This window comes from Scyliorhinus torazame, chromosome 2, assembly GCF_047496885.1.
Source record: "Scyliorhinus torazame isolate Kashiwa2021f chromosome 2, sScyTor2.1, whole genome shotgun sequence".
Lineage (NCBI taxonomy): Eukaryota > Metazoa > Chordata > Chondrichthyes > Carcharhiniformes > Scyliorhinidae > Scyliorhinus > Scyliorhinus torazame.
This window is the reverse complement of record NC_092708.1, coordinates 212,914,215-212,926,729: the sequence shown is the minus strand read 5'-3', so window position 1 is coordinate 212,926,729 and position 12,515 is coordinate 212,914,215. Positions and strand designations below refer to the sequence as shown.

At 52.4% G+C, this 12,515-nt stretch overlaps 1 protein-coding gene across 2 annotated transcripts in view; it reads left to right on the top strand.

Annotated features, from left to right (window-relative positions):
* LOC140395520 (uncharacterized) overlaps positions 1 to 12,515 on the top strand; it is a 1,079,902-nt gene that overhangs the window by 893,680 nt on the left and 173,707 nt on the right. For both annotated transcript variants that reach the window (XM_072483429.1, XM_072483418.1), the window contains one exon: positions 11,196 to 11,263. In XM_072483429.1, the coding sequence (XP_072339530.1) occupies positions 11,196 to 11,263 (68 nt within the window). The remainder of the gene's footprint in view (positions 1 to 11,195; positions 11,264 to 12,515) is intronic.

Here is a 12,515-nt window from a genome sequence, read left to right as displayed (position 1 = left end):
CCCTTACTGCTTACTATGGGTTATCCTTTCCTGCGGGGCCAAAAAGAGGGCATTGTGAGCTTCATGTTGATGGGTCGGAGGGTCTATAGCAGGTGGCATGTGTGGGCACCCCACCTGGACATGAAGGGTTTGTGCTGCTGGATGCCAGTGGATTCTGAGGAGCAAGCATGAAGATAGGATGTGGGATGCAAGGTGTCAGCCAGATGATTGGAGGAAGGGGGGTTTGGTACTTTGAGGGGTGGCAGGCATAACTGATGCTAGGAGAAATACGGTAACCTACCTTTGCAGCTCAGTGGAGGTCGTTGGTCTTCTTCCGACATTGCACGGCAGTTCTCCTGATCATGCTGCTCGCACTGACAACCGCTGCCACTGCCTCCCAGGCATATTGGTGACTCTGATGCTGGTCATCCGACCGATCGGGGGAACAGGACGTTCCATTGTGGTCAACCACTGTAATAGGAGATGTAAGGTAGGACCTGCACGACAGGTTCGCCGGTAGCTCCTGACGGCTGTCTCCACCCACGGAGAACTGTATAAATATGCATGACCTCCAGTGCCCTGCCATTTCACCAGCTGCAGTAGGAGGTCACGCATCTGACTGTAATAAAGCCACAGTTGTATCCAACTTTAGTCTTTGTGCAATTAATCGTGCATCAATTTATGAGTCAAATTTTCCACAGAATGGATATCCGAATTAAGCCCGATCGCCTGCAGCTGGATCCGCACACCCCCGACGCCAGGAAAGACTTTGCTCACTTGCTAGCATGCTTTGAGGCCTGCATCAACGCGGCTGACTCCGCGCCAACGGAGGCTCAGAAGATAAACATCCTGTATTCCAGACTGAGCTCCAGCGTGTTCCCGTTGATCCAAGATGCCACAAACTATACAAAATCAATGGAACTCCTGAAGTAACACTATGCACAGAAGGCGAACACGCTCTTCGCCAGGCATGTGATGTGTTGGGTGTTCTGGATCACAAACAGGTCACCAACACTGGAAGTGGTCCCAGGTTTGATTCCCGGCTTGGGTCACTGTATGTGCGGAGGCTGCACGTTCTCCCCGTGTATGCGTGGGTTTCCTCCGGGTGCTCCGGTTTCCTCCCACAGTCCAAAGATGTGCAGGTTAGGTGGATTGGCCCTGCTAAATTGCCCTTAGTGTCCAAATTGCCCTTTGTGTTAGATGGGATTACTGGGTTATGGGGATAGGGTGGAGGTGCGGGCTTGGGTATGGTGCTCTTTCCACGAGCCGGTGCACACTCGATGGGCCGAATGGCCTCCTTCTGCACTGTAAATTCTATGATTTCTATGATCTATGACCATCAGTGTGTGTGTGTGTGGCTGCACCATGATATACTGGTGTATATTATGACATCCTCCCTTTTATAATAAAGAACATGTGCCTGCATGACAATAAATATTGTGTAGTGAATGTACCTGACTATGTGTGTGTGTGTTACTTACATGACTATGTACATGAGGCTAATCTATTTACACGGGAAGGTGCCTTGTGCAGAGACATAGGGTGTCACACCAACAACGAAATGAACATTATATACAAACTACTGGAACAATGAAACCGGATAACAGAACAGATCAAAGAGTCCAACATCGTAAAACTCATAAGTCAAGTCTCTGAGGTGGGCGACGAATTCTGGTTGACCGCCTCAAGGGTGGATCAGGAGCCACCGGCTGAGGAACGGGCTGGGCCACGGCAGAGTGAGGAGGATGCAGAGTATTCGGAATCTCCACATAGTCCAGGTTGGGGACAACTGGAGCGGATGGCACCGGTGGAGGATCACGTAGCGAGCGTGGGACGAGACGAAGGGCACGCCGATTGCGGCGGCGAATGGAACCATCTGGCAGACGAACCAGGAACGAGCGGGGAGACACCTGCCGAAGAACCACAGCAGTTGCAGACCAGGCACCCTCCGGAAGATGGATGCGGACTTTGTCATCTGGCGCCAGAGCAGGGAGATCAGTGGCCCGAGCATCATGCGCCGCCTTGTGTTGTGCACGAGACTGTTGCGTCCGCTGAAGGACCGGAACGTGGTTGATGTCTGGGACGTGAATGGACGGCACCGTGGTCCTGAGGGTGCGACCCATGAGCAGCTGGGCTGGCGACAGGCCCGTGGAGAGTGGGGCCGAACGATGGGCCAGCAAGGCGAGGTAGAAGTCGGATCCTGCATCGGCAGCCTTGCAGAGGAGCCGTTTGACGATGTGGAAGTTCATTTTCCGCATTGCCATTGGATTGGGGGTGCAGGGGACTGGATGTCACATGCACAAAGTTGTACCTGCTGGCAAAGTTGGACCATTCCTGGCTTGCGAAGCAGGGGCCATTGTCCGACATCACAGTGAGTGGGATGCCGTGACGAGCAAAGGTCTCCTTGCAGGCACGGATGACCGCCGATGATGTGATGTGCAGGCATACGACCTCCGGGTAGTTCGAAAAATAGTCTACAACCAGAACATAGTCCCTGCCGAGCGCATGGAACAGGTCAACACCTACCTTAGACCAAGGGGACGAGACCAATTCATGGGGCTATAGGGTCTCACGTGATTGGGCCGGCTGGAACCGCTGACAGGTGGGGCAGTTGAGCACTGTGTTGGCAATGTCCTCATTGATGTCGGGCCAGTACACAGCCTCTCGGGCCCTCCGATGGCACTTCTCCACGCCAAGATGGCCCTTGTGTAGCTGTTCCAAAAAGAGCTGGCGCATGCTGTGTGGGATCACGACGCGCTCCAGCTTCAGGAGGACACCATCGACAACTGCCTGATCGTCTCTGATATTGTAGAACTGCGGGCATTGGCCCTTGAGCCACCCGTCCGTCATGTGGCGCATGACACGCTGTAGTAGGGGGTCAGCCGCAGTGGATAAGGCGTTCATCCCTGGCCGGCAGATTGGAGGCCGTGAAGGCCACATGGGTGTCAACCTGGCAGACGAACCCCTCTGGGCCACACGGGGTGTTGACTTCCCTGGACAGAGCGTCGGCTATGATCAGGTCCTTGCCCGGGGTGTATAGGAGCTGGAAATCATGCCGTCGGAGTTTAAGCAGAATGCGCTGGAGGCGAGGGGTCATATCATTCAGGTCTTTTTGTATAATGTTGACCAGTGGGCGATGGTCGGTCTCGACAGTGAATTGGGGGAGGCCGTACACGTAATCATGAAATTTGTCGACCCCAGTCAACAAGCCCAGGCACTCCTTTTCGATCTGCGCGTAGCGCTGTTCCGTGGGGGTCATGGCACGTGACGCATATGCAATGGGGGCCCATGATGAGACCTCATCGCGTTGCAGGAGCACCCCCCCAATGCCGGATTGGCTGGCATCCGTTGAAATTTTTGTTTCCTTCGTGGGATCAAAAATGCCAAGACCGGGGCCGTGGTAAGCTTGGTCTTAAGCTCCTCCCATTCGCGCTCGTGGGTGGGAAGCCATTGGAAGTCTGTCGTCTTCCTGACCAGGTTCCGGAGAGCTGTGGTATGGGAGGCGAGGTTGGGGATGAACTTCCCCAGGAAGTTGACCATGCCCAAAAATCAGAGGACCGCCTTCTTATCCGCTGGCTTCTGCATGGCCGTGATGGCTGCCACCTTGTCCGCATCCGGCCGCTCACCCAACCGGGTGATGTGGTCCCCTAGGAACTTGAGTTCCGTCTGGCCGAAGGAACATTTGGCTCTGTTGAGGCGAAGGCCTTGGTCCCGTATTCGTTTGAAAACGGGCTGGAGGCAACTGATATGCTCTTGCGGGGTGGTGGACCAAATGATGATGTCGTCAACATAGACGCGCACACCCTCAATGCCCTCCATCATTTGCTCCATGATCCGGTGGAATATTTCTGATGCCGATATAATCCCAAACGGCATCCTGTTGTAGCAGTATCTGCCAAACGGGGTATTAAAGGTACACAGCTTTCTGCTGGACCTGTCTAGTTGAATTTGCCAGAATCCTTTCGAGGCGTCAAGTTTGGTGAAGATATTGGCCCGAGCCATCTCGCACGTTATCTCCTCGCGCTTGGGGATTGGGTAATGCTCCCTCATTATGTTGCGATTCAGATCCTTTGGGTCATTGCAGATCCGGAGCTCGCCGGAGGGCTTCTTTATGCACACCATGGAACTGACCCAGTCGGTTGGTTCCGTCACTATGGAGAGCACTCCTTGGTCCTGGAGGTCCTGCAGCTGCTGCTTGAGGCGGTCCTTGAGGGGTGCTGGGACTCTGCGAGGTGCATGAATCACAGGCGTGGCGTCTTGTTTGAGCAGGATTTTGTAAGTGTATGGAAGCATGCCCATGCCTTCGAAAACGTTGCGGTGCTGGTCGATGATGGCATTGAGTTGCGCCCTGAAGTCCGCATCCTGGAAGGCAGATGTGTCCTCTGGAGAGAGAGAGTATACGCGTTGAACGAGGTTTAGGAGTTTGCATGCCTGTGCGCCTAGCACAGAGTCCATCGAGGAGCCCACGATCTTGAAGGGAAGGATGGCTTTTCACGAGTTGTGCATCACTTCGAGTTGGCATGAACCGGTAGCAGGAATGACGTTGCCATTGTAGTCCACTAGTTGGCAGGTAGATGGAAGAATTGTTGGTTTAACCCCAAGGGTCTGAAAGGCTGACCACGCTAGGACATTAGCAGAGCACCAGTGTCCAGGCGTAATCGTATCTGGGATCGGTTGACCGTCAGGGTGGCACACCACTTGTCGTCTGGATCAATGCTGTGCACCGACAGCGGCTGGTGGTTTTGATTCGGGGACAGCCTGTTCTTTATTATAACAGCGACTCGAAAAGGCTCCCTCGGGTCCTCGGTGTCACTCGTCTGCGGGAAGTCGGAATCGGACTCGGTTTGGGGGTAGGTAACTGCTTGTTTCAGGGTTCTTCGGAGGTTTATTTCATTTCCTGGTTCAATTTGAGGCATTGTTCTGTTATTCCAGGTGAAGGAAGGTTGCTTTACAACTTTAAAAGATTTTTTCTTTGATTTGGGACGTTTCCCCTTTAAATGGGCGTGGTCCGGGGCCTCTGATGTCATGTCGCGCGTGACGTAGCATGTAGGAGGCGTTTGCACATGCGCAGATCGCGGTTCCTTTACTGATGGCTGTTTCGTGATTGCGCATGCGCAGCGTTGGCAACTGCGCAAGTCCAGTCCCTTTAGAAAGATCGCCGCCGACCAAAATCGTTCTCTGCTCTGGGATTTCGGCCTCGAGGTGAGTACTTGCGCTTCTCTTACCTTTCCTTGCTGGTTGGAGTGTGTTTTCCTCACAGTATTTTCTGAATTTGTCCAGGACTGCCTGGAGGTCGCTCCTGATTTGCCCCTTGGAGAACTTGAATTTTTTTTAAGATTTCTTCTGCTCTGGTCGGCCAGGTCTTCTAGTTCGGCTGCCACCAGGAAGATTTCAAACTTTTGTCGGAATGCCCGCCAGTTTTCGCGGAGATCGTCGTGGCACTGGAGCTGCTGCGGAACCCGGATCTTGAACATCTTGCCTGGGTATCGTTGCTGGTTGTCATTGTACGCTGAGGTGCCTGCGATGCAGAGTGGCGGCGGCGGGTTGATGTTCTCCATACTTCAGGGTGCCGGAATGCTGATTAGTTGCAGGTGGGTCTCAGAAGTGCTAGTATGCAACCACTCCTTGTACCATGATGTGTCGGGTGTTCTGGATCACAAACAGGTCACCAACACTGGAAGTGGTGCAACTCTATTTTATTATAAGGTTAACTATATTAACATACTTGAACTGTGGGTAAATGCAATACCAGCTTTAACTGTTGACCCTTTCCTAGTCCTAACCAGGTGATGCACTCAGCACATGGTGAATGTCTGTGTTGCAGGCTGTGAGCTCTGTGCTCCGAACTGGCTGCTACTTGAATGAGCGGGAAATCTCCTGTCCCCTGTCTTTATAGTGCGTGTGCTCTCCCTGGTGATTGGCTGCGGTGTTGTGTATGCTGATTGGTCCCACTGCATGTCCATGTGTGTGTGTCTGCACCATGATATATTGGGGTATATTATGACAGCATGTACTTGCCACCTGCTCGCCACTACCTGGTGAGTCCATCGAAGACTTCTGGCGGGCCCTAATTCCACTCGTCCGGGACTGTGACTGCCAGGCCGTTACCACCGCCGAACACGCAAATCTCCTCATGCGCGATGCCTTCGTGACGGGGATTGCGTCGGACCGCATCCAAGAACGATTACTGGAAGGGGCCACGCTCGAACTGGCAGAGACGAAAACCTTGGCGCTCTCCCTGACGGTCGCATCCCGTAACGTACAGTCATACCCCTCCCGCTGCGCTGCCCACCCTTCTACTCCTTCCTACCCCTCCTTGACCCTGCCGACGACCTCCTCAGCCGGGGCCCTGCCTTCCCAATACGCCTGCACCGCACGCCGATCCGCGCACTCCGGGGGTCCCCGCTGCTACTTCTGCGGTCAGCAGAAGCACCCCAGCCAAAACTGCCCGGCCCACACTGCAGTTTGTAAAGCCTGCAGTAAAAAGGGCCACTTCGCGGCTGTGTGCCAGGCCCGCGCAGTCGCCCCCTCCCCAGACGCACAATGGGAGCTGCCATCTTCTCCTCCCGGGTCCATGTGCGACCAACGGGCGCCGCCATCTTGTCCCAACCCCGCAATGTGCGCACCATGGGCGCCGCCATCTTGTCCCGACCCCGCAATGTGCGCACCATGGGTGCCACCATCTTGTCCCCCACAGGGTCTCCGGATGGCCCAACATCGGAACCGCACACGCTTCGCCACCCGAAGCATCCGATGGCTACCAACAGTTTGCTTCGATGACGCTGGACCAATCTCGCCCGCACAACCTGGCCACCGCATCGACGACAGTTAAAATCAACGGCCACGCGACTTCGTGCCTGTTGGACTCCGGGAGCACCGAAAGCTCCGTTCACCCAGATACGGTAAGGCGCTGCTCCCTCGATGTCCACCCTGCCAATCGTAGGATCTCACTAGCCTCCGGATCCCACTGTGACCCGATCCGAGGCTTTTGTACAGTCACCCTCACGGTCCAGGGCGTAGAATTTAGTAACTTCCGCCTTTATGTCCTTCCTAATCTCTGCGCTGCACTCTTGTTGGGCCTGGACTTCCAGTGCAACCTCCAGAGCCTCACCCTCAAATTTGGCGGGCCCTTACCCCTCCTTACTGTTTGCGGCCTCGCGACCCTCAAGGTCGATCCCCCCTCCCTTTTTGCCAATCTAACTGCGGATTGCAAGCCCATCGCCACTAGGAGCAGATGGTACAGCACCCAGGACAAGACCTTCATCAGGTCCGAAGTCCAGCGGCTGTTTAAGGAGGGTATTAGCGAGGCCAGCAACAGCCCCTGGAGAGCCCAAGTGGTCGTGGTTAAAACTGGGGAGAAACACAGGATGGTCGTGGACTACAGCCAGACCATCAATCGGTACACGCAGCTCGACGCGTACCCCCTCCCACGCATATCTGATATGGTCAATCAGATTGCGCAGTACCGAGTCTTCTCAACAATTGACCTGAAATCCGCCTACCACCAGCTCCCCATCCAGAAGTCGGACCGGCCATATACTGCCTTTGAGGCAGACGGTCGCCTCTACCACTTCCTTAGGGTCCCTTTCGGTATCACAAATGGGGTCTCGGTCTTCCAAAGAGAGATGGACCGAATGGACGACCAGTACGGTTTGCGGGCCACCTTTCCGTACTTAGATAATGTCACCATCTGCGGCCATGACCAGCAGGACCACGATGCCAACCTCGATAAATTCCTCCGCACTGCCACTCTTCTTAACCTGACCTATAACAAAGAAAAGTGTGTGTTCAGCACGACCCGGTGAGCCATTCTCGGCTATATAGTCCAAAACGGACTTCTCGGGTCCGACCCCGACCGCATGCGCCCCCTCATGGAACTTCCCCTCCCCCACTGCCCCAACGCTCTCAAACGCTGCCTGGGGTTCTTTTCCTACTACGCTCAGTGGGTCCCAAACTATGCGGACAAGGCCCGCCCACTCATCCAGACCACCCAATTCCCCCTCGCGGCCGAGGCACAACGCGCTTTCGCCCGCATCAGAGCAGACAACGCCAAGGCCGGGATGCGCGCAGTGGACGAGTCACTGCCTTTCCAAGTAGAAAGCGCCGCTTCAGACATCGCCCTTGCCGCCACTTTTCCCACCCCTTCATGCCTCTGAAATTCGACACTCATCCGTCGAAAAGGAGGCCCAAGCTATCGTTGAAGCTGTGCAGCATTGGAGGCATTGCCTGGCCGGTAAGAGATTCACTCTCCTTACGGACCAACGGTCGGTAGCCTTCATGTTCAATAGCACACAGCGGGGCAAGATCAAAAATGATAAAATCTTGCGGTGGAGAATCGAGCTCTCCACCTATAATTACGAGATCTTGTATCGCCCCGGTAAACTCAACGAGCCCCCAGACGCCCTCTCCCGAGGTACATGTGCCAGCGCACAAGTGGACCAACTCCGGGCCCTACACGACAGCCATTGTCACCCGGGGGTTACTCGATTGTACCATCTGGTCAAAGCTCGCAATCTGCCCTACTCCGTTAAGTAAGGACAGTCACCAGGGACTGCCAGGTCTGTGCGGAGTGCAAGCCGCACTTCTACCGGCCGGACCGTGCGTGCCTGGTGAAGGCTTCCCGCCTCTTTGAACGCCTCAGCGTGGATTTCAAAGGGCCCCTCCCCTCCACCGACCGTACACGTACATTCTCAGTGTGGTCGACGGGTACTCCAGATTCCCCTTCGCCATCCCATGCCCTGATATGACATCTGCCACCGTCATCAAGGCCCTCAGCACCATCTTCACCCTGTTCTCACTAGGATCTCACCTCACTGTGGATGTTTCCCCGCCTACATCCACAGTGACAGGGGATCCTCATTCATGAGCGATGAGCTGCGTCAGTTCCTGCTCAGCAGGGGTATAGCCTCCAGCAGGACGACCAGCTACAAACCCCGGGGAAACGGGCAAGTAGAACGGGAGAATGGGACGGTTTGGAGGGCCGTCCAGCTGGCCCTACGGTCCAGGAAGCTCCCAGCCTCTCGCTAGCAGGAGGTCCTCCCTGACGCTCTACACTCCATCCGGTCACTATTGTGCGCCGCCACTAATAACACATCCCATGAACGTGTCTTTACCTTCCCCAGGAAGTCCACATCTGGGGTGTCGCTCCCGACTTGGCTCGTAGCCCCAGGACCGGTCCTTCTCCGTAGGCATGTCCGACTCCACAAGGCGGACCCCTTGGTGGACAAAGTTCACCTGTTCCACACCAACCCTCAATATGCCTACGTTGAGTTCCCCGACGGCCGCCAAGACACTGTCTCACTCAGGGACCTGGCACCGTCAGGTTCCACCCCAACACCCCCCCCCCCCCCCACACCCATGCGCCCCCACCGCGCTGCCAATATTGACCCCACCAGACCACCCCCCCCTCCCCTTTTTTGCACAAGAGGACGAAGAGGACTTTGGCATGCTCCCGGAGTTCCCCGATGACTGGCCAGCATCAGCACCGCCACCACTGCAATCGGTGCCACCTCCACTACCGCCACCACCGACTTCGCCTCCACCGTTACGCCGCTCCCAACAAAGCACCAAGGCACCGGACCGGCTGAACCTTTGACGGACTCCGGACCGTCAACATGGACTTTTCTTTTTCCTACCACTGTACATAATCGCACTAATTGTATATAGTTTCACGTCACCCCCGCCGGACTCATTTTTAACAGGGGGTGAACTGCTGCCACTGCCTCCCAGGCGTATTGGTGACTCTGATGCTGGTCGTCCGACTGCTCGGGGGAACAGGATGTCCCATTGTGGTGAACCACTGTAATAGGAGATGTAAGGTAGGACCTGCGCTACAGGTTCGCCGGTAGCTCCTGTCGGCTGGCTCTGCCCACGGAGAACTGTATAAATATGCATGACCTCCAGTGCCCTGCCATTTCGCCAGCTGCAGCAGGAGGCCACGCATCTGACTGTAATAAAGCCACAGTTGTCTCCAACTTTAGTCTTTGTGCAATTGATCGTGCATCACCCATCTCACATCAACGTCGTGAAGAAGCCTTGTGAGGTCGGCATCCTGAAAGCAAGGAGCAGGTCTGGGCGCTGCCCTCCTTTTGTTTTGACTAGGAGTGAGTGGTGAGGGAGCGTTTAAAAACAGCTACCCCTTGTTGGCAGCACAGTAGCACAAGTGGATAGCACTGTGGCTTCACGGCGCCAGGGTCCCAGGTTTGATTCCCCGCTGGGTCACTGTCTGTGCGGAGTCTGCACGTTCTCCCCGTGTGTGCGTGGGTTTCCTCCGGGTGCTCCGGTTTCCTCCCACAGTCCAAAGACGTGCAGGTTACGTGGATTAGCCATGCTAAATTGGCCTTCGTGTCCAAAAAGGTTAGGAGAGGTTATTGGGTTACGGGGATAGGGGGGAAGTGACGTCTTAAAGTGGGTTGGTGCAGGCTCAATGGGCCGAATGGTCTCCTTCTGCACTGTATGTTCTATGTTCTTATTAGCGGCAAGACACTGAGGCAAGACAGCCAGTAATGGCGAGAAGTTCATGGGGGCTCTTTTCGGCACTGGATGCCGTTAAATACAGACCGTGATCTTGTCAATGCAGCCGTCGAGGAACACCCTGCCAAACATGCCCCAAATCACACTTAGAAATGTTAAATCGCGCCTTCTGTGAATGGTCAGGAATCTCAGAAGTGCGATGCTAACACTGCAGCTGAGTTAAACAGCCATGGAGATAACAGCTGCTGAAACTGTGGTGTTCCTGACCTGCAAGCAAGTTAGTTCAGAGAAAATTTCTCTCTTATTGTCTCTGACTATATTTCCTACAATAACAGTAATTGCTACAATTTCATCAGACAATTATTTTTTGGACTGAAAAGAATGTAACCATATTAAAACAAAGACAATATGCTGGAAATCTGAAGCAAAAGCATTTCAGGCCGATGACCTTTCCAGTGCTGATGAAAGGTTGTCAATCTGAAAGGCTAAATGCTTTTCTTTCTCTCCACAGATGCTACCTGATCTCCTGAGTATTTCCAGCATTTTCAGCTTTCATTATCACCAAAATAATCCTGTTCACAAAACAAAAGAGACAGTTGAATGTAAAAACATCATTCTTAATGGTCGAGATAGTGGGTGTTTTTTTACACTGTAATTGTTTTGACAAGATTTAAGCTCATACTTCTGCATTTTTGTCTCGGATGCAAGTCTTTTCAGCTGGTGTTTTTTTGTGTGTCTTTCAGGGTCTGCAATTCAGCAGCAAAAGGAGGAAGACATGGATGACTGGGTCTGGGTGGTATCCATTCCTCCAGTGAGTCACTCAGAAATACTTGAAGTTTCCAATCACATGCATAGAATATACCCATCCCTAACCAATCTGTCACCGTATAATTGAATATTTTATGTATTGACATATTGTTGGCTATAGTTGCATTGTGTCAGCTACCATGAATGACCAAGGGGATTGTAATTTGTTTTAGCAAACATAATATCATGACCATTTCTGCTGACAATTATAACTGACAAAGTGGGGACAAAGTAACAAGCTTGTCACAAATTCTTCTGGTTTTGACGACCGTTTTTTCTTCTGAAAATCATCTACTCATGTCAGCACCTTTATTCATTCATTTTGGTCTAATTCTGTAGGGATAATACCTTTGAAATTTCCATAGCCAATTCCTATGGTTTCTCGTGGATTTTTTCCTCATGTGTTTAAAATCAGGTAGATGGGGAATAATTCAAAGAGCTTCTTTAGGCTGGTTCAAATGAAGGGACCAACAATAAAAGTCAAAAATATTCACGTTTCCACCTTGCTCTTTGTGACACTGTTGGAACATTGAAGCCAAGAATTTATTTGACCATTAATGCAATTTCTCTCTCAGCAAATTTCAGGTACAAATGTGTATTGCATTACATTCCCATGTGCATAATATTTACATTGGATCATACTTGTTTACTTCAAATGGATAACAGTTGTAAAAATGATTACACAAAGGAATGCTGTGCGAGTGCATCAAGAACTCCTAAGTGAAGTTTGCCAGTTTCTACCTGATTGTCAGTTCCTCAACTGGTTTTATACATTGAAATCCTTGTGGCAACATAGCACAATCTGTTGGCTGGTCATTGGCATCAAGCATTAAAGACTCCTGCAGTACACAGTTCCCCAGATGTTCTCAGACACATATGTCAAAAGCAGCTGGTATGTAATTATTTTGGGAAGAAGTGGCATGTTGTCCCTAACAAGGTAATGTTGTTCTTGGTTAAGAAACCAAGATGAATAACCCAGATGTACAAAGCAATTTGAAAATAAAACTATGAGTGAGATAAATCAAGAATTCATGATTAAGTAACACTGAATTACCTTGCAAAAACATATAGATTGTCGGGGGATAGAAATCCGAGCAGAGAGAGGAAGTTCCATTGATTTGAGGTTTTGGGAAAGATTAAACTGGCGCAGTGAATTTTGACTTCCGCATTGTGGGAATGCAGAGTGGAGGAACATTATATAAGATTGCACATTTGAAGATTTGGAAGAACTAAATCGGAAACCCTGATAGCCAAGG